General features: G+C 34.7%; 2 protein-coding genes across 2 annotated transcripts; one reads left to right on the forward strand and one right to left on the reverse strand.

Annotated features, from left to right (window-relative positions):
• Positions 1-7,138: 7,138 nt before the first annotated feature.
• LOC108560087 (fringe glycosyltransferase-like) lies at positions 7,139-9,258 on the forward strand (the record flags this gene model as incomplete). Its single annotated transcript, XM_017917523.1, is given in 4 exon segments — positions 7,139-7,209; positions 7,277-7,371; positions 7,812-7,894; positions 8,477-9,258. Coding segments are annotated over 4 exon segments (304 nt in total), but the record flags the coding sequence as incomplete, so codon positions are not given.
• A 12,226-nt stretch (positions 9,259-21,484) lies between these two features.
• Positions 21,485-22,840, reverse strand: LOC108560088 (origin recognition complex subunit 5; the record flags this gene model as incomplete). The annotated part of the gene is given in 1 exon segment (XM_017917524.1): positions 21,485-22,840. A coding segment is annotated over 1 exon segment (1,305 nt). The 3' UTR covers positions 21,485-21,534.
• Positions 22,841-24,045: the final 1,205 nt, after the last annotated feature.

Consider the following 24,045-nt stretch of genomic DNA (forward strand, 5'->3'; position numbering starts at 1 on the left):
ATAAAGAAGGGTTTTTGTTGTTGGGTAATGCATAAAAATCTGTTTGGCGATGACTCAATCCGATATAATTGCACAATTACCTGCCCGATATCCAAAGGCAGAGACGTTCGTGGCCCAAATAATAATAAACCGGAGTTAATCTCTTAATGTGATCTACCTAAAAAAAAAAACGTAATCACCTGTATAAGGTCTTCGATAAACAAAGTTGAGCGCGTCTCAATTTTCGTTTTCAATTTAAATTTATTGCTCTTTTAATTGCTACTATTTTTTATAATTAAATGCCAATCCCAATTTTCAACGTAATTACTTTTCATAAAACAAAACAGAAATCTTATACTAATAGCAAAAAATTTCAATTGATTAATCTATTCTCAGAAAGTAATTAACTTTAGAAATTTACGAATCTTAAAACAAGCAAACATTTTGTGTTTATTTAATTAATTTGTAAAATTATTAAAAGAGAAAACTAATTCAAATTAATTGACTTTAGTTTTTTTCATTCATTAATTAAATTGAAATTTTAAACTTTTTTCTTGTCCAAGAAAAAGAAATATAAATATAGTATCATTATGGAATGTCTTTTCTTATACGATGATTCTAACAAGCGTTGTACTTTATTATCCACGATTTACATAAAAACCACATCAATAATCTTAATTTTCTTAAAGATTAAATTAAATTAGGGACCGTTTGTGAGGCGAATTTGTATTTAGGACTCGTCTAGGGACCTTTTTTTATGCTCTCCCGCCTGGTTCAACTTTCGTAATAATAGTTTCATTCATTCGTTTAAAAAAAAAGCACTTTGTGATTATTAATCCCGTCGAGATTTTCAAAGAAATTTAACACAGAAAAGAGAATTTGATTTGTATGAGTAATTCGTAAAGAATTTATATTTTTATAGTTGCAATTCGTTAAAGATACATTTTGGTATTTTATGGAAGAAAATTAGAATCAATACAAATGGGCAGTCGTTTGTATTGGGGAGTTAAATAGTAATGAAATTGAGCGGAGAAATATATCTAGTTTCTCCGAAAGACAAAATCTATTGCCTCTATTAATTGTTTTCCATTTGTTTTAAACCCAACAAACTTGATTACAAATTATGCTTATTCATAATCATCTAAACACGAGAAAAAGGTAATAAACTATATAATTGGAGACACCTTATTAAAAAAAATAATGATGAGAATTTAATGAATATGAATATAATAAGAAAATTAGTGATAAGCGTAATTAATTTTGGGATTGAAGAAATATTGATGGGCATTCCACAGAACACGGAAACTACATGAAATTTATGGGTTGTTTTCAATGCATCGTTGAACAAATAACTAATTACAATAATGTATTTCTTTCTATACATAAAAGTCATTTCAATAATTACACGTTAATGCTTCACCTCGCACACTTTATCATATTAATAATATCTCAAGTGTTTGGAAAATCATCAACGTCATTAGTGAATATTATATATTTTGATAAAAGCAATCATTCTAAATAATTAATACATGATTTACGTAAGTTTTCGTCAACGAACAGAAGCGAAAGATTCAATTTATCAAGAGGACAATAACTCGCTGGCATTGTCATCGTAAACATGTTTAATTTCAGTAATGTGTCCAAACCGAACGTCCTCCTCCTTCTACACATTGATTACAGTTATTTTTTGTTCCCAGACGTCGGATGGACGAGACACGGCTCGTATTTTCGAACGCAACGAGTCGTGTCTCATTGTCTTCCACTATAATAAAAATCGTAATTAACACAACCGGAATAATAAATGATACGCTTGGTACTACTTCACTCAACTCGAATACTAATTCCGGCGAATACAAGAAGGGAGCATCTTCGAATTCCCGACTGTGGAAATGAATACACACTTTCCCTTCTTCTGCTTATTCTTCGGAAAGTCCATTAAGGAATGATTATTGTGCGGTAACTTTTGCGTGCGGAAATTATCTTCGAAATATATTAAAAGTTTATGGCTTAAAGTCTCTTCAGATTTATTACAGCTCGAATCGTTTATTAGCAAAGTGCTTATTTGTAAATATTTTAGTTATTATTTAACAATGAACTAATGTATGTTTTTTGCTTAATTAAATTAGGAAAATCTAGTGTTTTGTTCGTTTTCAATGTAAACTACAGTTTAATTGAATATTCCTGAGTGTGTTTCTTCATGTTTTATTTGTCGGATCCGAGATGGCGCAACGACTAAACAATCGAAGAAAGAATGAAACAAAAAACGCGATTTTGGGTGAATTATGAGTGTGGACCCTTATCGTCTCTTCGATTCGCAAGGACGAGGAGAGTTAATTGCCGTTTGTATCTCTTAATAAAGAAAAGGACGAAGAAGCATTTTAGGACTGTAATTAAACATTTCGATCGGATTTCGGTGCGCTTCGTCCAATCGGCATTTCGAAGTCCGCCTCCTTCGGATACGTTAAGTTACCTTTTCCTTTGCGGCTCTCGAAAGGTACTCACGCTAATTGGGTCTGTTTACACGCGGCACCGTTTTTGTCTCGTTAATTTTAATCTGGCCGACATTTTAAGCATTTTTTCGGACTTCGTATGGTCTGAGCGAAGAAGGGTTGGTGGAGAGAGAAGAGGCGAAGCATCGAATCACTGCTTAATAGATTAATGGTGGCCGGAGCCGTATCTAATCAGCTGTCAATTAAGAGGAGCACACGGACGGGATTTGTCGAATTCTTCTGCTGCGAAAGAACAGAAGAAAAAAATAGAGGAGTTTTTGGAAAGGGAAAGAGAGAGATTCTGTCGGAGTAGGATTGTAGATTGTTAAAATCTGGTTTGTCTGAGGTTCTCGCTGTGTGTTGGGGGGATGAAGCACGATTACAGGTCTTTTGTGCTCCGGCCCGAATTGGAGCGTATAAATTTCTGTTTCGGGATGCGCTGATAACGGCACAGTTTCGTCGACGTGTTAATAACGTGTTTCGTTGCAGATTATTTATCTCGGTTTATTACTGAAAAAGGAAGAACGATACTGCTGAACCGAAGAAGAAGGAGGAAGCATAAAACGAGAATGGAAGCTTTATTTTGGTTTGGAAGAGAAGGAGGAGGAGATTTTTTTTTTTTTAATAATGGTCTGAAAAGTATTTTTGATTTACCGATGTTAATGATTAAGAGAGTCGCGTTACGTTGCGTTGCGTTGCGGAAGAGTAAAAGAGCAATCCTCGTTGGACGCGCGCGTTTGCTTTAATTAACGAATTAAGGCTCCATTAAAGTTTGAGGCTCATTTTTCTTGAGCCGCCGCCACCGCAGCAAAAAAAGCCCAAGAAAAATGACTGACCTGGCACTAATTACCCTTCCCGGCAATTAATGATTCCAGCAATTTATAATAATTATCCTGATTTATTAATTTCATAGAAATATAGAAAGCATTCATTAACGCTTCAACTTAAATCAAAATAGTTACAATATTGAATTTTCTGTTTCATATTCGTTTCATTCTTTACTATTGTATGCTAAATCTCTTAGATTAAATCTTATTCTCTCCGTAGATAAGAAATGAACAACAACTGTTGTTTCATCTTCTATAACAGTGCATAAGTCAATTAACACTTCCTTCATTATAAATTAATTTAAACGTTAATTTCTAATCTAGACTTTAATTACAATCTGTATGAGTGTTTTATGAATTCATTGATGTTGCATGAAGTGATGTATGTTATATAATTTTGGATATTTTCATAATAGTTGTATTAAGGATAAGGATAAGACGATTACTGAGTCGTTTTTACGTCATGCAAGGGAAGAAAGAAGGAAATCAAGCATAGAAAACTGCGTATAATAGAAGTCATTAATCGTATTATTTTGTCGAAAATTGGTCCTGACACGCGGGATGGGTTTAAGATTGGACACACGTGCACGTCTCTCGAAGATTCCTTCTTTCGTCCTCCTCCTCCTTCTTCTTCGAGCAGGTGGTCTGCGCTGAGCTCAATCATTATCTCCCTCATGGGGTTGCTGATAAGCATCTTTCACTCGCACCATCCATCCTCTTCTGTCTTATTACAGCAAACAAAAAAAAAAACTCGCCCCCTTCGATCCAAGCTCTCGTACATATTAAAAAAAATATAATAATCATAATAAATAGAGAGGAAAGAGCGAAGAACAAGGAAGAAAAAAAAAGAAGAGAAAGGAAAGTGAAGCTGCGAGAGAGTAGACAAAACGACGGTGGCTGACGGGAATTTCTGAAACGTATTCAAGGGGATTTTGGAGTGTACATGCGCTTCATTCATACGTGAAATTTATTCCGAGTAATGAATTTTGCATTCTGTCAGGGCCGAACAACGCAGAGCACGGCATTCTTGCTGCTCGTCGCGTGTCGCGCTCAAGAAGAAAACATTCACCTTTTTTTACTTTTTCTTTCCCCTTTCGATTCAAGGTGGAATTCGAATCGATTGATTTTATTTCTAGTATCAATCATAAGGAAAAATACTTATAAATTTATGTACAGCAGGATTAAGTTAATATTCTCAACGTTTACGCGATGATGCAATCAAAAAATTTTCATTTTGTTGACTTAAGTTAAGCCATCATTATTATTACTGTGCGAACACCATTATTAACATTGGATTCTCGTAGCGATGAATCACGCTGAAAAATTGCCGGTTCGCACGAAATACAATTAAATTCAGCCGGTCGTTCGTTCACAGTTATTTTCGTGTATTTTCGCACTCATTTGCTTAAATTGGCTTTAACAAAAACAGGAATTAACACTTATTTGAACTTTTGTCCTATATTAACAATCATACATTTATAGAATAATTGCCTAATAATGAAACTAAAGCGAAGTAATCGTTAATTGCAGTTTGATCACCTACAGCAGAGGTTCCCAAACTTTTTTGTGTCGTAGACCCCTTGCCATGTTTTTCGGTTTTGGGTAGACCCCCTACTTACCATATATTGATTTTTTGTAAATTTATTATTTATATTTGGATATCTTTATAATTATTAATATCTTTACTCTGAGACTGCGCATATGCTTGTAACAAGATGATACTGGTATATACATTATGTGCAGGTTTTTACAAGTTCAAAATGTATTACGACCACAAAGTGAATGCCTACATCCTACAACTTACACAATTTTATAAACATATATAATAATTTTTTTACTTGATAAATACTTTTACTATTAAAATCCCGACGTTAGAAATCCCGACATTCGAAATTCCAACATTCGAAATCCCGACTATATCATAATATCAACAACCATAATCCCGACTGTATCGAAATCCCGACAGCAGTCACCATCTACTATTATTTAATATTAATAACAATAAATTAATTTTAATTTAGAATATTTCTTAATTTTAAGTTTTATTAAGTCAATGAAAACAAATACAATAATAAATATATATTTGTTAAAATAGTAATAAATATATAATATTGTTATTAATAGTTAATAAAACAACAATTAATAATCTCAACTCCCCCCGTTATATTCTAGAAATAAAAAAACTCGAGCGATGAATTTTTAAAATTATCTTTATTATAATACAAAAATTAATAAAATAATTATAATGAAACACTATACTCATATATAATAAAAGACACTGTCGGGATTTCGATACAGTCGGGATTTGTACGCGATTATATAGTCGGGATTTTGATAGACGTCGGAATTTCATATAGTCGGGATTTCGATATAGTCGGGATTATGGTTGTCGGGATTTTGATATAGTCGGGATTTCGAATGTCGGGATTTCGGATACAGTCGGGATTTCGAACGTCGGGAATTTGATTGGCGGTATTTCGNTTGTCGGGATTTTGATACAGTCGAGCTATTCCGCGAAGATAACTCATTAATGTTCTGTTTTGGCGGTCATATATAATAAAAGACACTGTCGGGATTTCGATACAGTCGAAATTTCGAACGTCGAGATTTCGAATGTCGGGATTTTGATTGTCCCCATTGTGGACCCCCATTTTCATTTCATGGACCCCCAAATTTTTTTTCGCTGACGTAGACCCCTTGCAGGTTGTCATAGACCCCTGGGGGTCGATATAGACCACTTTGGGAATCACTGACCTACATCGTTGTGTATATTAAACTTCTGGTCTCGAGGAAGAAGCAATTTTGATTTATATTGTGATATTTAAATTGCGGTTTGGTAATCTTCGAGAGCTACCTGCTCTTGCGGTGCTTCGAAGTCCATTCCACATTTCTGTTCCCCAGAGGCGTTTCCACAAGAATAACAAAAGGAGAGAGAGAGATAAATAAACGTAGGAGAGATGTGTGAGTGTGTATGCATATGGTAATTGCGTTCGAGCACCGCGATGGCCTTTGAATCCGAAGAATAAACGGATGGATCGAGCGAATGAAGGATGAATGAAGAGTGGAGGAGGGTTCTTCCGTCCCTCTTGACACGCGTCAAATTTGTTACACGAGTGAATAAGTTTTTGGGATGAAATTTAACGGTCACAAGACACCTTCACTTCCTTTTACATTTTCGAATCGAATTATTTGATTTTCGTTTATTGAAGTTTGTATATATGAATAACATTTTAATAAATGTAATTTTCATAACAATTACCTAAAGTGGATTAGAGTTACGTGGAAGATAAACGAAATTGCTCTTTAGGAAACTTAACATGCAAATGGACGTCCATAACACTTTTCAGAAGTCATTCAAGATGTTTCAGTCGAAACAGTTAAAAGTAATAAATATTACAACTTCGAATGATTGATAGCCTCCAAGGGATACTTGTCACTAAAGACAAGTAACTTTTGTTGTTTTTTCTTTAAAAATACAGAAATAATCACCAATATTTTCTTTTATAAATGAAGCTTTTAATCAATAGATAAGTTTAATAGAATTAGGTAGCTAATTTCACTTAATTCGAATGTTTGAAGGTAATTTGAATAAACGCTTAAGGCAATTACGTCGGTTAATGGCGCACTTTTATATCATTTTCTTTTATTATTATTTACAATCGCGTTGCTTGGCAATAAAAGCGTTTTCCGCTTTTTCATTTCGCAAATAGAGCTCCGCATGCAAATTACCTTGTTTATGGAAAACCGTTTTTATTTTTCCTTTCTTTCTTTTCGCATATCAAAAAATATAAAACTTCTATGTTTGTTTTTATTTAATGTTATTATTATTTGTTTTTCTTGCAGCGGCGGTAAATTCATCAGCACCGGAGAAAAAATCCGTTTACCCGATGACGTTACCATGGGTTACATAATCGGTGAGTTCATTGGCGAAAGCCTTCTAGATGATTGGTTTAGAGCTATAATATACGTTCGCTTTTGCAGAGCATCTCCTGAGGAAACCTTTGACTGTCGTGGAGCAATTCCACTCTCACCTGGAGCCGATGAAGTTCATCAGACGCGAGATCCTCGAGGATCAGGTAATAATTGTTTCGCTCAAGCTGCGCTCGAAATTGAACGGCTAAATGATCCCTGGCACAAACCAGAAATATTCAACTAAAATATATACGCAATCAAATTAACTGAACCGCTTAAACGTGTATCGTTTTTTTTAATTTTTTCTTACTGTTATTGCGGTCGTATTTCAGTCCTTTCAGCTGCGCCGTTTCGCTTTTACTTAAATAACATAATTATTTGTATGCAAATTGCGCGCCCCCCCGTTGAAAGTTTTACGAGGCCGAACGAGGAATTCGCAACGCATAAAACCGCGCAACTTATTGGTCCTGCTCCATGATAATGGGTGGGCGAGGATCGCAGGAAACAGAATTTTTCTCTCCGTTTTCATCTTTGATGCCCCGCGGATTTTTTTTTCAATTATTCCGACTCGAAAGATTCGCTAATTTCTTTGCTTTGATTGCAGATTTCGTTCAGCTACTCGAAGAACAAGGACGAGTGGAACGTCGTTAAAATCGAAGGATTCGATGTCAAATATGATCCCAATCGGTAAGCATTACTGTACGACAACAATAGTTCTTTTTATAGTTTTGCTGGATCCTGATCATATTAAGTGTTCTTCTTTAGAATCTATTATCCTTTGACATTTGCTAAACCCGCACGTTCATCCCTTTTGAATCCTGCACTATGCTGATCAAACAACCTTAATTCCTATTCAACCGTTGGTTTTGGCCCTTCGAAACGTGCTTTTCGGCTCAAATAACATTTGATGCATCATCAACTGTGCAAATAAGAAAATTCTAATTTTCAATTATCCTATAAATCAGAAACGACTGCATTGTATAAACTAAACATAAAGCATTGTAAATATTTGTTATATAAGTTTATGCATCGCGCGAAAGTTCATAAACAACTTTACGAGCTGTTTGATGTCTTAACGCAATCGCGTTTTCCACTTACAAAACTTATCAGCAGGTATCGCCGTTTCGGGAACTTTGCAATTTTCGCTTCTTCCTTAGCAAAGAACACAAAAAAAAACCGGTATCAATTATAAAATGCAATAAGGAAAAGGCGCGCCCTTTCGCAATTTCTTCTATACAGTTTTTTTTATTAATCTTTTCTCTTTTGCAGATTTCTATCGTTGCACTGCTATTTATTCCCCCGATTCACGTTCTGCCCCCGATGAGGAAAGGACTAAAAAAACGCAGCTTTAATTCTGAATCAAAAGTGAAGATTGAGAGAGAGATTTTATATGTTATATAAGTGGTGGAGATATTTATGTGTGTGCATGTGCATACGCGATGAGAATGTGTAAATAGAACAACAATAAGTAATAAGATTATATAGGATTACGTTTCGTGCTGTGATTTTAATTTAATTTAACTTTACGAGTTCGCTCTGTAAATAATTCAGTCTTGTCTCTCGTCTGCTCTCACTTGGCGTGCCTTTCGCTCGTCTAAGAAAAGAAGAAAAAAAAAGATGCAATTTCACATTTGCTGAATGTAATATGTAATATTTTTTTTGTAAGTGATGTAAATAAGTCTTTGTTGCACTCTACCCTAGTCCGAAGTGTTAGTTAATTATAAACCAATCACTAATTGTTAGTATAGATCTGTTTCGTTAATTACACATAGTTTTACACTTTACGAATTATCTTGTAGGAATAATTCGCTGTGAATGAAAATACGTTGTGAACGCAAACCTTGATTGTAAATCCAGTTGCGTCTCGATTAGACTAGTCTAAGTAAAAGAAAACATGTTTTGTTTATTAGATTATGTAAGAAATGATTGGTTTTGCAATATAGAGATTTATATATTTGTGTATATAACTAAGATGGAATTATCGTTTTATCGCAAACCAAGAATCAATAACATATGATTACACTTATAATTTTGAAAATAGTTTAATTTAAGTTTGTGATTGATTTTTATTTTATGTTTTTTAACAAGGTGCAATTTCTGCTTCAACGATTAAGATGTTGTAATTGTTTAATTTTCTAAATTTATAAACAAATTTATAGATTTTATATATTATATTATATTTACGAGTATATTTTTTTGTATATTAACAAGTTTCCTCGATGCGTTGTAAATAATTAAACTAAAACGTACAACTAATAAATAAATTGCGATAATTTATTGACATCCCCTTCCCCACACACACACACAATTATTACGTAATTAAATCATGTATTTTTATTAATTGCGTGCAAATAACAATAAACCAAAAAAAAGGAAAGGTAAATTGGGAAAATATTTGTTGCAGGATTTCGGTGACCGAAACGAAATTAATTTCGATTTCGATTCGCCGCAGCGACAAAATTGAATTTCATATATACATTAACTGTGCTGTGACGCAGACAGCGGCCCCCCCACACCGAAATCAATCGATTATTATTACAATGTGTACGTAATGCAATTTTCGCGATATCAAATTCCGTCACGTCAACATCGATCGATCTCGATGAGCGTTTTCGCTCTTTGTTTTTCTTCATCAAAAAACAAACAAAAAATTGTAGTTGTAATATTGTGTATTGTCTGCTCTAATTACTTCTTAATGTAAAAATGATGATCGAATATCAAATTGAATGGACTTCGATCATGAAAGAACGATTTGGAAAAAGGAAGTGCCCTTTTTGTATAATGAGTTTGAGATATGCGAGGAAATTGAGTTAAAGAATTTGAATAGTTTAAAATGTGCATGAATCTTCTCTATATAAAACTCATCTAATTTAATAATAAAATAAGAAAGATTCAATTAATCTTGATTAATATCTTAAGGAAGTGTTGAACACAGATGTATTAACATCAAAAAAGATAACAGTCAATGTCATGTTAGGCATAAAACAGTAAATAAACACATATTAGTTAACAGTTGTTACATTTTCAGATGAAAGAACACTAATTCCACTAAATAAAAAGTGCTGTATTTGTTTCGAGCGCAGTAGGCGCGTTTATGAAGATTTATTGCTTGGGGTGCGATGCGAATGCTAAAAACGTAATTGTTTTCCCTTATTTTCAATTTCTATGAAAATGTTAGCTTACTTTCTCAGTCACAAATTGTAAGAATTGTAATATTTTCTCAAAGTTTTTGATATTAAATATGTAATGATAGTAATATTTGCACGATATACATTTGATTGATAAAGGGAATTTATAATTAGTTTTAAATATTTAAGTACTTTGAGTTTAATGTATAATTTAATAGCACTTTATGATGATTAAATTTACTCTATAATCAAGCTTCAAAATATATAAACTGTAAATATTTGATTATGTTTCAATTGAAATTTATTTTCTTCTTTATAAAAAGTCCTTGGAATTCATGTTTACGTAACGAATTAAAATTTCGCTTAGTTGGCGTTAATACATTTGTTTCTGAAAAAAAAAAAGGTGTTTCTCAATTTGTTAAAGTCTAACGATATTTCATGTCAATTTTCAAGAAGATAGGTAAGATTGGATAGGAAAAAATGCAAAATTAGTGATGTAATGTTGGTAGAAATTCCACCACCAACACAGCAAGAAATTCGTTTTGTAATCCTCTTCGGATTTCGACGTCAACTCAAGCCTATGCAAATTTTCCAGCAATTCCAAAATCTATATAGAGTGAATGCATCATCCCTTATGACCATTTCCAAGTGGTTTCGAAGATTCCAATTTTTCTGTTGAAGACGAATCTCGTGATGGTCGCCCGAAATCTTTCAGCGATTTTGAGGAATGTTTTGAAAGCTGGCTCTACCGACTTTAGAAATGTATTAAAATAAATGGAAATTATATTGAGAAATCACAAAAGGATTCAAATTAAATATATTAAAATAAAATTGTTCTTTTTTTTTTCAGCCAACTAAGCTAATAATATCCAAATAATTGACTCAACAGAAGCAAAACTTTCATTTTGTTTCTCTCAATTAAAACCTGATCATCTCCAAATATCTTCCGAGACAATCAACATCGTATTTACTGATATTTTCTTGTTTTTTTGTTTTCGCTTTTGTTCGTCGCATAATTGAGACCTGGGCGGATTAATGGGCGGATGCGCCGGGCCGTATTGTTCACAGCCCACTTAACCCAATTAACCGCACAATTTGTCGCGTACGCAGAGCATGCATTATGCAATATTTCGCCGAATCGCAAATTAATCTAGTCGGCTTTTGACTCATTTATTAGTTGTTTTTTGCTTTAAAATTGAAATCCGAAAAGCATTTGTTTCAACGCATCACCTTTCTTTTTTTCTGTCAAAACAAAGAAAGTGCCCCAACTTATAAAAAAAACGGCTTACTTTGCTCGATAAGTCCATTCAGTGTGAGTACACTTTCGAACGAGGCTTTCAAGAACTTAAAACGTCAATAAAGGATTTTCGTTTTGTTTTTTCTTGACATAGACCCACTAGGATTCTAATAATTGTAAAGCCTTGAATAACATTGACTATTATGAATGAAAACTACAATAAATTCAAACAACAATATAATTATTATATTCCGTTTAATGTAACAAAAGTTTATGCAATAACAACAATAAAATCGAGTCCCATTGTATTATTAACGAATTTTATATTATTCAGTAAATCGTTTTAGTTTATTTGTATCAAATAATAAATGGGTTTTTGAGCGTAGATAATTATAAACAATTAAATGCGATTCGAGTATTCTCTTCACTTTCGATAAAAGTTAATTTCAGAATCGTTAACTCAAAACGTCAATAAGTGATTTTCGTTTTGTTTTTTTTTCTTGACGTAGACCCACTAGGATTCTAATAATTGTAAAGCCATTGACTATTATGAATGAAAACTACAATAAATTGAATTCAAACAACAATATAATTATTACATTCGGTTTAATGTAACAAAAGTTTATGCAATAACAACAATAAAATCGAGTCCCATTGTATTATTAACGAATTTTATATTATTCAGTAAATCGTTATAGTTTATTTGTATCAAATAATAAATGGGTTTTTGAGCGTAGATAATTATAAACAATTAAATGCGATTCGAGTATTCTCTTCACTTTCGATAAAAGTTAATTTCAGAATCGTTAACTCAAAACGTCAATAAGTGATTTTCGTTTTGTTTTTTTTTCTTGACGTAGACCCACTAGGATTCTAATAATTGTAAAGCCATTGACTATTATGAATGAAAACTACAATAAATTGAATTCAAACAACAATATAATTATTACATTCGGTTTAATGTAACAAAAGTTTATGCAATAACAACAATAAAATCGAGTCCCATTGTATTATTAACGAATTTTATATTATTCAGTAAATCGTTATAGTTTATTTGTATCAAATAATAAATGGGTTTTTGAGCGTAGATAATTATAAACAATTAAATGCGATTCGAGTATTCTCTTCACTTTCGATAAAAGTTAATTTCAGAATCGTTAACTCAAAACGTCAATAAGTGATTTTCGTTTTGTTTTTTTTTCTTGACGTAGACCCACTAGGATTCTAATAATTGTAAAGCTATTGACTATTATGAATGAAAACTACAATAAATTGAATTCAAACAACAATTTAATTATTACATTCGGTTTAATGTAACAAAAGTTTATGCAATAACAACAATAAAATCGAGTCCCATTGTATTATTAACGAATTTTATATTATTCAGTAAATCGTTTTAGTTTATTTGTATCAAATAATAAATGGGTTTTTGAGCGTAGATAATAAAAAACAATTAAATGCGATTCGAGTATTCTCTTCACTTTCGTTATTGTTGTAATTAATTTAATAAAAGAACAATTTTTATCAAAAAAATAATAAATATTGCAGTGATTTGAAGAGACTGGAGTAAATGATGGTGCTTTAGCACTGCAAGAACTAGTTTTAGATGCGGTAATGAGGACAAAGCCCTGCCTTGGACTGGATTAATGGCTATAATAAGCGTGCTTGTGACACGTCTATGGGCAGAGAATATAATGTAATGGTTTGAATTGGACGTATGAGATATTGGTCAGTCCGTTCCAGTTATATTTATGAAAAATACATTTTATTTTATACAATCATTATATATAATTAAGTTGAAAGTGTGGAAATGTATGCAAAAGTTGGCTTGTATGGAAGTTACGTAAATCTAAAAATTACTAGTGACTAATGTTTTGAACAGTGTATAAGCTGAGCTTTTGCAAACGCAGTGAAAAAATGGAAGCGTTAGAGGTAGGATTTAATACTGTGGAGTTTCGTGAAAGCGATTTGTAACGGCGGCAAAGTATTCGGGCAAACATATTTGACTTTCGGTAAACTCGCGCACCGCAGATTTGTCCTTTGATATTGCATTATTATGTGTGTACTCAGCATTAGAGATTTCGTTACGGAATTGGGGCGCAAACAGCGCGTCACATTTGCGGGCGAACGAACCCATTCTCATTCGCGCCCACCTTCAACCAACTTAGTTTCAAACTTAATAATCGTTCCAGATCCTCGCTTATCTTACAACATCCACTCCCTCCCATTCTGAATTATACATTTTTTTGTGTACTTCAACGAGGGGTGGTGGTGGTTGTCGTCGCGTCCAATTTGGGGATGTTACGTTTACGTTAAAAGGTGGGCAAAGCAAGCAACATCATCAACAGAGGGCTGAAGAGGGTTTTCGTCTATTTGGGGCCGCGCGCTCGGAGCCTAGGAACAATGAGGCAATCGATCGGGGGCGGCGGCGGCAGCAGCCGTTCAAAACCGGGAATGTCCTAATGACATAATTTCGCTATCAACACTTCTCAGCTTCTCGTGAGAGAACCCTTCCAGATTCACGGTCCGATAGTGACACCCTCCTCATCAATAATTACTTCACTGTTGAAGCTGAAAAAACTGTCTATTGATTTTTATCAAATTACGGTGCGTCGATTAAACAGATTCAAAAAGCAATTATCGAAGTATTAACGACGCATACTTTTCACAAGCAACGAAATGCAATCTCGTATGTGTCTAAATTGTCGAATTTAATTAAAATTACAGACATTTAGACAAGTAAAACTTTAGGTAACTCCGTCACAGAAATCTCACTCGCCGAATCGATGTAATTCTAATTAAATTTGGAAAATAAATCGAACACTAATGAATTACGAATTACGAGCGACGTTTCGCATAACTAATGACAATGAGAAGAGAAGAGAAGCCTTTTACATCATTTTTTAAATTTGTGTTCACATATTATGTGTATTTTTGATTATGTTTCACTATACGAGTAAAAATTCCAGGTTCCACTGTACAAATATATTGCTAATAATTCAATTAAGTATCATGACTGTATCATTATAATCAGCGCCGTCGTTTGGATTTTGAGGCCCAGGGCTCAAATAAATAAACAAATAAATTCTTTAATTTTTAATACATACATGAAAGGAACATATGTATAAAAGAAATATAATATAATAATATAAAAGAAAAACAAAATTAATTGAACTTTATTTTCCTTGCTTTAATTTCAGCAAATTTATCTATTATCTCACTTGAATTTAAGTCCTCGAATAATTCATTTTCTATTGAAAGTTGGATTGGATACTCTTTCTTGTGTCGTTGTGGATCTTAAATAGTTTTGAAAAACTACGTTCGAACTCAGCAGTGATTATCGGAATTGTTAATAAAATACTTAAATTGGGAAATGCATTTTCTGTTTGGTGAATTCTAATGGTGACCAAACACATATGCCTTCACAGAAAATGTTACAAAACACGTTAATTTCTTCATAGAGAACATTGCCATTAATGTCTCCATTGTCGTCATCATCATCATCATCATATTTTAAAGCTAGATGCAAATCCATACAAAACTTTGTTAATTTGTCATTTTCTTCATATTTGATATTTGTGTATATTATATAAAAAACCAAATAAGTCATTATGTTTCTCTAGCTGTTTAAATCTCTACTGAATAGAAATTATATCTTGGTTTACTATTTGTAAAAAGTATTATCGATAAAAGTTAATTTCAGAATCGTTAACTCGAGAATCTTATCTATTACATTTTTCACATAATTTTTCAGCTTCGACTTTTGATTCCGCAAAACCAACAATTCTAAAGTATTTCAAAAAGTTTTCCAAGCCCTTCAAAAGACAAATTGCTGTCGAAAGATCGGTTTTTGAGTTTTGTAAACTTTTACGGTAAACGGTATTTACGTTCAACAAAATGTCACACCAGATGATAATTAACAGTACAAACTCAAAATTCATTTCGTGTTTCGCTTAATTCATTAATTTGTCTAAATTATGTCTAATAGCCTTTATAAAATTTATTCTACACTCCCACTTAGTGCCTCTAAATTATTGTCTAGATGTTTTTTTAAAATATTACATCATGAAGCTGAGCTAGAAAAAAGTTGTGTAGAACCTTTGAATTACACCAAAAAAATGTTATTGCCATTGGAACAGTCGAAGCCATGTCTCCTAATAATACATTTAAAGTATGCTTTTCTTGCTTGAACTCCTTGTTTTTTACCACCCAAGGTCATAGGACAATCCTCTACAATCTTGAAGAGGAATACCCAAATTGGCTAATTGAGTTTTTAACACTTCAGTTAAATCAAAATCTCGTATAAATTGGTGTAAAACCAATCAAATATTCCTTAATTTCGATATCATTTTCATTATGAGGTAATTGAACACTTCGAATTATAAAAGTTAATTATTCAATATGACCAATGTCTGTAGTGCAATCTAATTGCACTGACGCCTCTGATTATAGTTTACGTGAAAATTACTGATATGCGAAGACATTGACTTCTCGAATTTAGAAATAAATATACGGAGTATCGGATTTATCGTGCATGAACTATTTAAAAGCGTTTATTTGATCTGACTAGCGAGAAATAGAGAACTCTAAATGTTGCTTTGTTGCAGTGAAACGCAACGTGACGGACGTTAATAAAATTATGTAAATGTGGATGTAATGCCCACTGCTTCTCTTCGTAATTCCATTTAGTCCATGTCAAACTAACCGGGAAGACAGTTTAGTTGCATCTGCAAATACAAGAGTTGTAAATTTGTAGTTTACATGCAATAGAAATATAATTAATAACAAAAAAGCAATTATTATTAATGATTAATTTGTGAAATGTAGAGTTGATGAGTTAAACCATACGGTTAGAATATTATAAGTGTGTGGAGTTGTGATCACTTATGATAACTTCGGAATGCATAATTCGCTGAATTGGAAATTCCCACGAGTAATTATACCAATTGGAGCGAAAGCCAACAGTTCAACAATGGCGTTAAGGTGTCTGCAACTCTGAAGTTTAATTGTCGCGTTTGATTTTCGTATCACGATTAAACTGATGGCCAAACAGGAAGACACAGTCTGTCTCCTACTGCCCAAATTGTTAATTACAAATCATAATTGAAAGTACAAAAATATGAGATTTAGTACGTTATTTGTATTACGTTAGATGAGAGGAGTACACGACCTTTAATACCCTATTGATTCCGGAACGCCGAAAGCTTGTTTACCGAAGAAAATAAATTTTAATAAACTTTACTTTAAGGGCGCACATTCAAACGAATATCTAGGTCAGTCTCAACGTGATTCAGTTTTAAGTTTTAATAATATTTTTACATTGTTATTCAAATATTAAAAATTTATTAAGATCATTTTGAACATGAACAAACAACAATTGTAATGTAAGAAATTATTTGTTTGGTATAAATAGAATAAGAATTTCATTGTACTGAATTCAATAAAGCTCTGAGAATGATGAATGTTTCTTTCGTAAAAGAAACGATTGCACCTTTTCGCTGTAAGTTTCATTGCACTGTTGTGAATCATTTCCGCAGTAAAAGCGCGATTGTGCGAGGGTTGAAATCTTTGCCGGAATTAAAGTTTGCATGCATTTCGTATTCTGATTTGTTTACATATCAAAGTGCGAGAGGTTTTCCCCTCGTTTAATGCCGCACACCGAAGTTTATGACTTTAATTAGCCGAACAGGGGGGGGGGGCAATAAAACGTCGAACAGTAAACTTCTCCCGAGGGCGCAAAACCGTAAAGTTTTCGCATGTCTTTTCCTTCATATTATATTCCTTCCTTCGACAATTGAACCTCGCAAATTCCACTCATAACTGCGGAAATATCCAATTTGTTTCATTAAAAATGATACGATACGATCGCTTTGTCGATTCTTATATAAAATTGTATAATTATATACAAAAAAAAAGGAGAATAATGAAACAAGGATTAGATTGTAGGCATGGGTTGTTTTTGTGGGAGGACAAAGTTCACAGGGATTACGTGCACGTGGCCGGAGCCCAATAGAGCGACAATTTTAGCGGCAATTTCATTAGGATGAACGTCGGAACGAACTAATGAATGTTCACTGTGATGTGAAAAACGAAATCTGTGAAAAATATGAGTCAAACGGAATATACACGTGAAATTGTTGGGGTGATTACATAAAAAAAAAACACACAGCTTCCGGTATATTAATAACGGCAAATACACAGAACAACGTTGCCTATACAGAAGATGTTTTTATTTGATTTCAGTAATTAATAATTGAATGTTGAAATTCATATATAGATTGAATAAACGTATTAGTTTTATGTATTTATATAAGTTAATAATAGTGACAATAGCATATTGGTGGAGCGGAGATAATCAAGTTTGTTGCACCTGACCAAACCGGACGAGTACAGCAATTCCTATAACGCTGTTACCATATAACTCTGCAAATTGTATGGATGTTATTCCCCAGTCTATTTATATATATATGTACACTCCATATTCAGCAATCGATTTCCAATATTTGCCTCATTTTATGAACTATGTACACGGTGTTTTCCACCCAATTAAATACACGTTTTCCAACGCGCGACCGACTGCAGATTCCGACGAGTTTTCGGGGCTAAGGATTCGTGATTTCCCTCTGGGAAGAAAAAAAAACTATTCCCCCCATGGGGTCGTTCCATCAGGGCTCTAATCGTGCGCCCTTCTCCAGGATGAAAGAACGAGAAGTTCTTGGACGGTTCATAAAACACCGACGAAAATTATCGAGTCGATTTGGAGGCGCTGCAGCATCTGGACCATCATCATTATTCCTGGTTTTGCGGCGTTATCAGCGGAAAAACAGGGTTTGCACCAGGCGAATAAATACCGATAAGAACTTCTCTCTCTCTCTCTTGCACTTTGCGAATAACGTCCGGGCTTTGTTTAATTAATAATATCGTGCGTTGCAGCAAATTATTTCGCTCCGGATTTACAATGGCCACGGTTCCTGCATTATCCCAACTCCTATATGTCCTATACAAAATCAACAGCGTTTTCATGTCACCGAAACTATGTGTTCTCTACACCCTGCACTGCAGCACCGATGGACCGTCACATTAGCAGTTTGCACAGCAAGCATTTCATCCGTTTGTTACCAAACACCAAACGTAAATCAAAGCAAAGCCATTTTACACATTCCAACACTATTATTTTTTTTTATTATAACAAGCTCTAGTTCTCGATTAATTAATGAAAAAATAAACAAATATATGTCAGAGATTGATCCAGCGACCAAAATCTAAAGAATGCTTATAAAAGAAAGTCCTATTGTCAATTTAAACATCACTAACACTAACTTAATAGCGATTAGGAAGGTCCTGTGGTTTAAATCGTTTCAATCTTCGTCGATGAGATTCAGTGTGTGTAAGCTCTGAGTTATCTCATCCTTCACAAATCTGACTCCAGTTTATTGATGTATGTACTCGTTATGTACTTGTATGTACTCGTTATGTACTTGTATGTACTCGTTATGTACTTGTATGTACTCGTTATGTACTCGTATGTACTCGCTGTATGATGTCAATACTTGTATTACAAGCAGATCCCCACAGTTGTTGTTGTTTTCAGCTGAGGTGGAGGTGGATCCTTTCAATCGATGAGATTCAGTGTGTGTAAGATCAGAGCCAAGTTGGTTTGGATGGTCCTCCAGTCAATGTTAGTATTTGTGCTGATTCGTTATCTCATCCTTCACAAATCTGACTCCAGTGTATTGTATGTACTCGTATGTACTCGTATGTACTCGCTGTATGATGTCAATACTTGTATTACAAGCAGATCCCCACAGTTGTGTTGTTTTCAGCTGAGGTGGAGGTGGATCCTTTCAATCGATGAGATTCAGTGTGTGTAAGATCAGAGCCAAGTTGGTTTGGATGGTCCTCCAGTCAATGTTAGTATTTGTGCTGAATTCCGTTATCTCATCCTTCACAAATCTGACTCCAGTGTATTGAAGTATGTACTCGTATGTACTCGCTGTATGATGTCAATACTTGTATTACAAGCAGATCCCCACAGTTGTTGTTGTTTTCAGCTGAGGTGGAGGTGGATCCTTTCAATCGATGAGATTCAGTGTGTGTAAGATCAGAGGCAAGTTGGTTTGGATGGTCCTCCAGTCAATGTTAGTATTTACTACTGAATTCCGTTATCTCATCCTTTACAAATCTGACTCCAGTGTATTGATGTATGTACTCGTTATGTACTTGTATGTACTCGCTGTATGATGTCAATACTTGTATTACAAGCAGATCCCCACAGTTGTAGTTGTTTTCAGCTGAGATGGATGAGTACCTACGTAACTTACAGTCAGTCCTAGCTGTTTTCTTTTTGTCGTGATATGTTTTTTCCAGGTGAGTCGACGATCCAGATGCATGCCAAGATACTTAGCATCATCAGCCTGTTGTATTGCACTGCCATTCAGTATAACGAGTGGACAAGTTTGACGACTTCGATTCATTAGATTCTCCACTTTCTGAACCTATATTCGATGCTATTCAGACAACAAAAGTGGCTATAGTGGCGTGCTGGGGAGTTGGTAGATCAGCCGTGAAGATCAAATAGAGTAAGGGTCCAGAAACACTTCCCTGCTGGACACCAGAGAGGATTGGACGTAGCCTTTGTGCTTGACCTGAAAGTGCCCACATAAAGTAATGTTTAATTAGCATTTCTTAAGGATTTACTCGATTCTTTAACATACAGTCATAATCAATTGCAAACATTTTCAAACTAAGGTAAATTATTGAAATATTTGGAAGCGATGTTGTGAGACACTTTTGGACAATGCAATTTCGAATTTACGACCGATTAAAGTGAATAGATGTTCCCACTTCAGTCCCATTTAAAACGGCACTTTAATATTGTTGCTTTTAAAAGTATTTTAATTACAGCTCTTCCACGTCTGTTCTTTTTTTTTCATATATATATGGAGAGAGAGAGAGTGTACAACGTTTTGTTCGATCATTGCGGCCATTCATCTGCCGTTCCCATTCGTTGCCTCCATTTACGAGGAGGACTGACTCTGTTTTTAATTGAAATATAATGCGTGATAACGAGCAGAAAAATCCGCCGACATTTAGAAAAATATCAAACAACAACAACAAAAAATTGTATATGTGTGCTCTGCAATTCATTTCACGATTTGCACCCCCTTTCGCATTCATCACTCCACAATAATTGCAATTTAATAGTTGTTTTTATCGAACGGAGAAAAGTATTCAATTTTTTATATACATTGTCTTCTAGATTATCAAAAGATTTAAATAGGATCTAGAGTGCTTGGAAGATATTCAATTTAAATAAAATGTTAGTATATTTTTGAGTCGAGAAAATATGTTGGAAAAACAAATTGAAAATTTCGATCATTCGGTTTTTCATCAAAAACACTTTATTTGCGTTCCTCTGTACGCGTGAAACAAAATTATTTTTTGGCATCGACATGGAGTTTGCAATTTATATTTTTTTGGTATTTTTCATTAACTATGGATTAATGGCCTTAAGCTGTTATATTATTGTCATCAAAGGATGATATAGATGGAGAGATTTCAAGGGAAAATATAACAGATCGTTCTATTATTTACGAAACAATTATGTCGTTATCGAGTTCAGCTTTGTTTCTTTGGAGACAGGATATTTCTCGTTGCGGGGAAAATGTGATAGAAAGAAGAAACGTATTGGAGAGGATGTGGCGTGGAAATACGATTGAAAAAGCGCAAATTCATCATCAAAACTGGAGGAGAATGAATCGATGACATTAATAAACTTGACCCACATCTCAGGTTTCGCGGAATGCCGAGCGTTTTCACGCATCTTTCAGGATTTATGAAGGAATCATAGTTTATGTGATAGTTAAATACAATTGATTTCTATTTTATTTAATAATGGAATTCTGAGAAGTATTGAGAGAGATAATACATAATGAGAGAATGTGGATGAGTTGATGTGTGATTTAGATGTGACTGAAGTCTGAGAGATATTTCCTGATGTTGAAGCCGACCATTTTGGAGATGGTCTGTATGAACTCAAAGTTGACGGTGCATTTGTACTTCTGACCGTCGAGATTGTAATTGTCGGAGAGTGATGTTAGCAGCTGCAGCTCGACCAGACTGGAGACTTGCACGAGCAAATTGTTATTAAATCCGACCTTATCGTCGAGGATGGCGTAGAAAATAGCGAGCAATCTATCAAAGCTGAAAGGTTTCGGTCCCAGTTGCGTGCTCAACTGCTCGGACACTTTGCTCTTGGCCTTCACGTCCTTCATGGTCTTCGTCTTCTTGCCGTGGTGCTTCATGAACAGCCTTTTATCATCCTTCGCCGGATTGTAGCTCGCCAGATAAGCGGCAATTAGCAAGTACTTGGCGTAGAACGGCAGCTCGAGTGCCTGCGCTCCGAGCGCTCCGCTCTGCCCGGAGAACCTCAAGTACAGGACTTCCAGCGAGGATTTCAGCGTTGGCGCGATGTGTCGCCAAAGGGCCATGGAATCAGCGGCGCTGCAGTCCTTCCTGTGAATCGGTTCGCAGTACTTGACGAAATTAATGCGCGCCATGTACCGAAGCTCGCACAGATCCCTGCAGGCGCGATAGAACGTCGAGAGGAAGACGTTCAGATAGTTTAAGTAAAAGTTAACGTCCACTTCGAGCGCATCGTCGTAGTGCTCTTGTAAAAGCTTCGAGCAGCCGTCGAAGTCCATCGCGAGGATCGCGATGATCTCCTCCTTGCTGTACTGCGGGAACGGCAGCTTAACAGGATCGACGACGTTGCCTTTGATGTTGAATTTTTGGAAGGCTATCTCCGAGATCAGGATAACCGATATGCTCGGAATGCCGCTGAGCTCGCGCAGCCTCAGGAAGCTCGGCAGAAGATTGAAGTCCATGTTTCTCAGCTGCTCGGCTTTATCCAAGACGATCACCGCTCGTTTCAACTGAAAGTTGGAGAGATTGTTCAAGAAGTCCATCAGGTTATCGCATTTGGCAACGGGCTGGGGGTCCGTCGGATCGATCCTGTGAGAGGTGAGCTCGTTGAGGATGGTCTCCAAAAGGATTTTCGTGCTGTAGCATTCAATGAGATTGGCTACGGCGTGCTTAAATTTCTTTTCCTCAAGAAAAGCTTTGACGATGCTGGTTTTTCCGACGCTCGGTCCACCGTGCACGAAGATTGCATCCGCAGCTGCATCATCACCGAGAAGATTGTGAAGCATCTCAATTTGCGTCTCCCTTCCCGGAAACCTCTCAATTAATCCTTCAAGCATCTTCATTCTGCAACAAATTCACGAATATTAATTACATCAATTAACTAATTTACAATATAAAAGGATAAACAAGAAAAAATAGGGATTCAAGTAGATACATGCGTGTATATATTTTTTGTGCGACTTTCTCGTTCTTTCGCTCCCTTGAGCCGAAGTAAATTTATAGAATCCCACGAGTCTTATCGAGATAGAAAATTTCCTTTTCGATCCGACGCCGTTATTTTCTGCAGCTCGTTTCTCTTAACTAGATTTTCGTCTGGCCACCTTTCTTCTCTCTCTCTCACTCTCGTTTTTTTTTACTTCATTTTTTATTCCTGCACCTTCGCAGCAGCAGCAGCAAGTTCAAGGTCTCTACCACCTAGTATGGATTTTCCCGGGGAGCAGACGGAGAGTGGCCTCTTTCTCCACCTCCGCAACTCCGAACGCAATGCACAAATAAAAACCAATGAAAAATGACTATAAAAATTATTACATCCCTTCACGCAACGGATTAAGATTGCGAAAATATTCATATATATATCAGAGCATATAAATACCGACGATCCCATTTCCAGAGCAGCAAATGCCACCAGTGTGTAAGTTGTTCTATCGATTGACCTTTCCAAGTTAAACGATGCGTCTCTTCAACATACACACATTCGCATCTGTGCATTTCCATAACGCCAAAGCGTATAGCGGAATAACTACAAAATCTTATAGTTTTATGCATATTTGATGATCCAATTAGCATTCGTGCTCATCGAATTGAAGACTATACTTTTTATTATCTTCAATAACTCCCGAATCAACTTTACCAATTAAATTTGCACTTGGGAACGAGAAGCAGCCTAAGTGTACACAGAATGCGATTATCGCTATGTTCTTGATGTGGTGAAAACGGTTTTCAGATGGAAGAAAGTTTGTTGCGAAATCACTTGATTCTCTCATCAATGGTATGGACCAATCCCCAATAAGAAAAGTTTATGTTAAATTGCTTTTAGAACTGATTACTTCAATGATTTCATTAAACGTAATTCAATAGTTTTTGTAACTACAATAAGAGTTTTAAAAGATGAAACAAACCCAGAATTGTTATTGAATTATAAATAAAAAAAACTTATTTTGTAAATATTTGGAATTCGGTGAAGATAATTAGAAACATGTTTCATAAGTACAAGCAATGAGTCAATAGTGTTGTTAATAATAGTCTTTGAATGATTTGAGAGTGAAATT

The sequence above is a fragment of the Nicrophorus vespilloides genome, unplaced genomic scaffold (assembly GCF_001412225.1).
Source record: "Nicrophorus vespilloides isolate i.1.1-1 unplaced genomic scaffold, Nicve_v1.0, whole genome shotgun sequence".
Lineage (NCBI taxonomy): Eukaryota > Metazoa > Arthropoda > Insecta > Coleoptera > Silphidae > Nicrophorus > Nicrophorus vespilloides.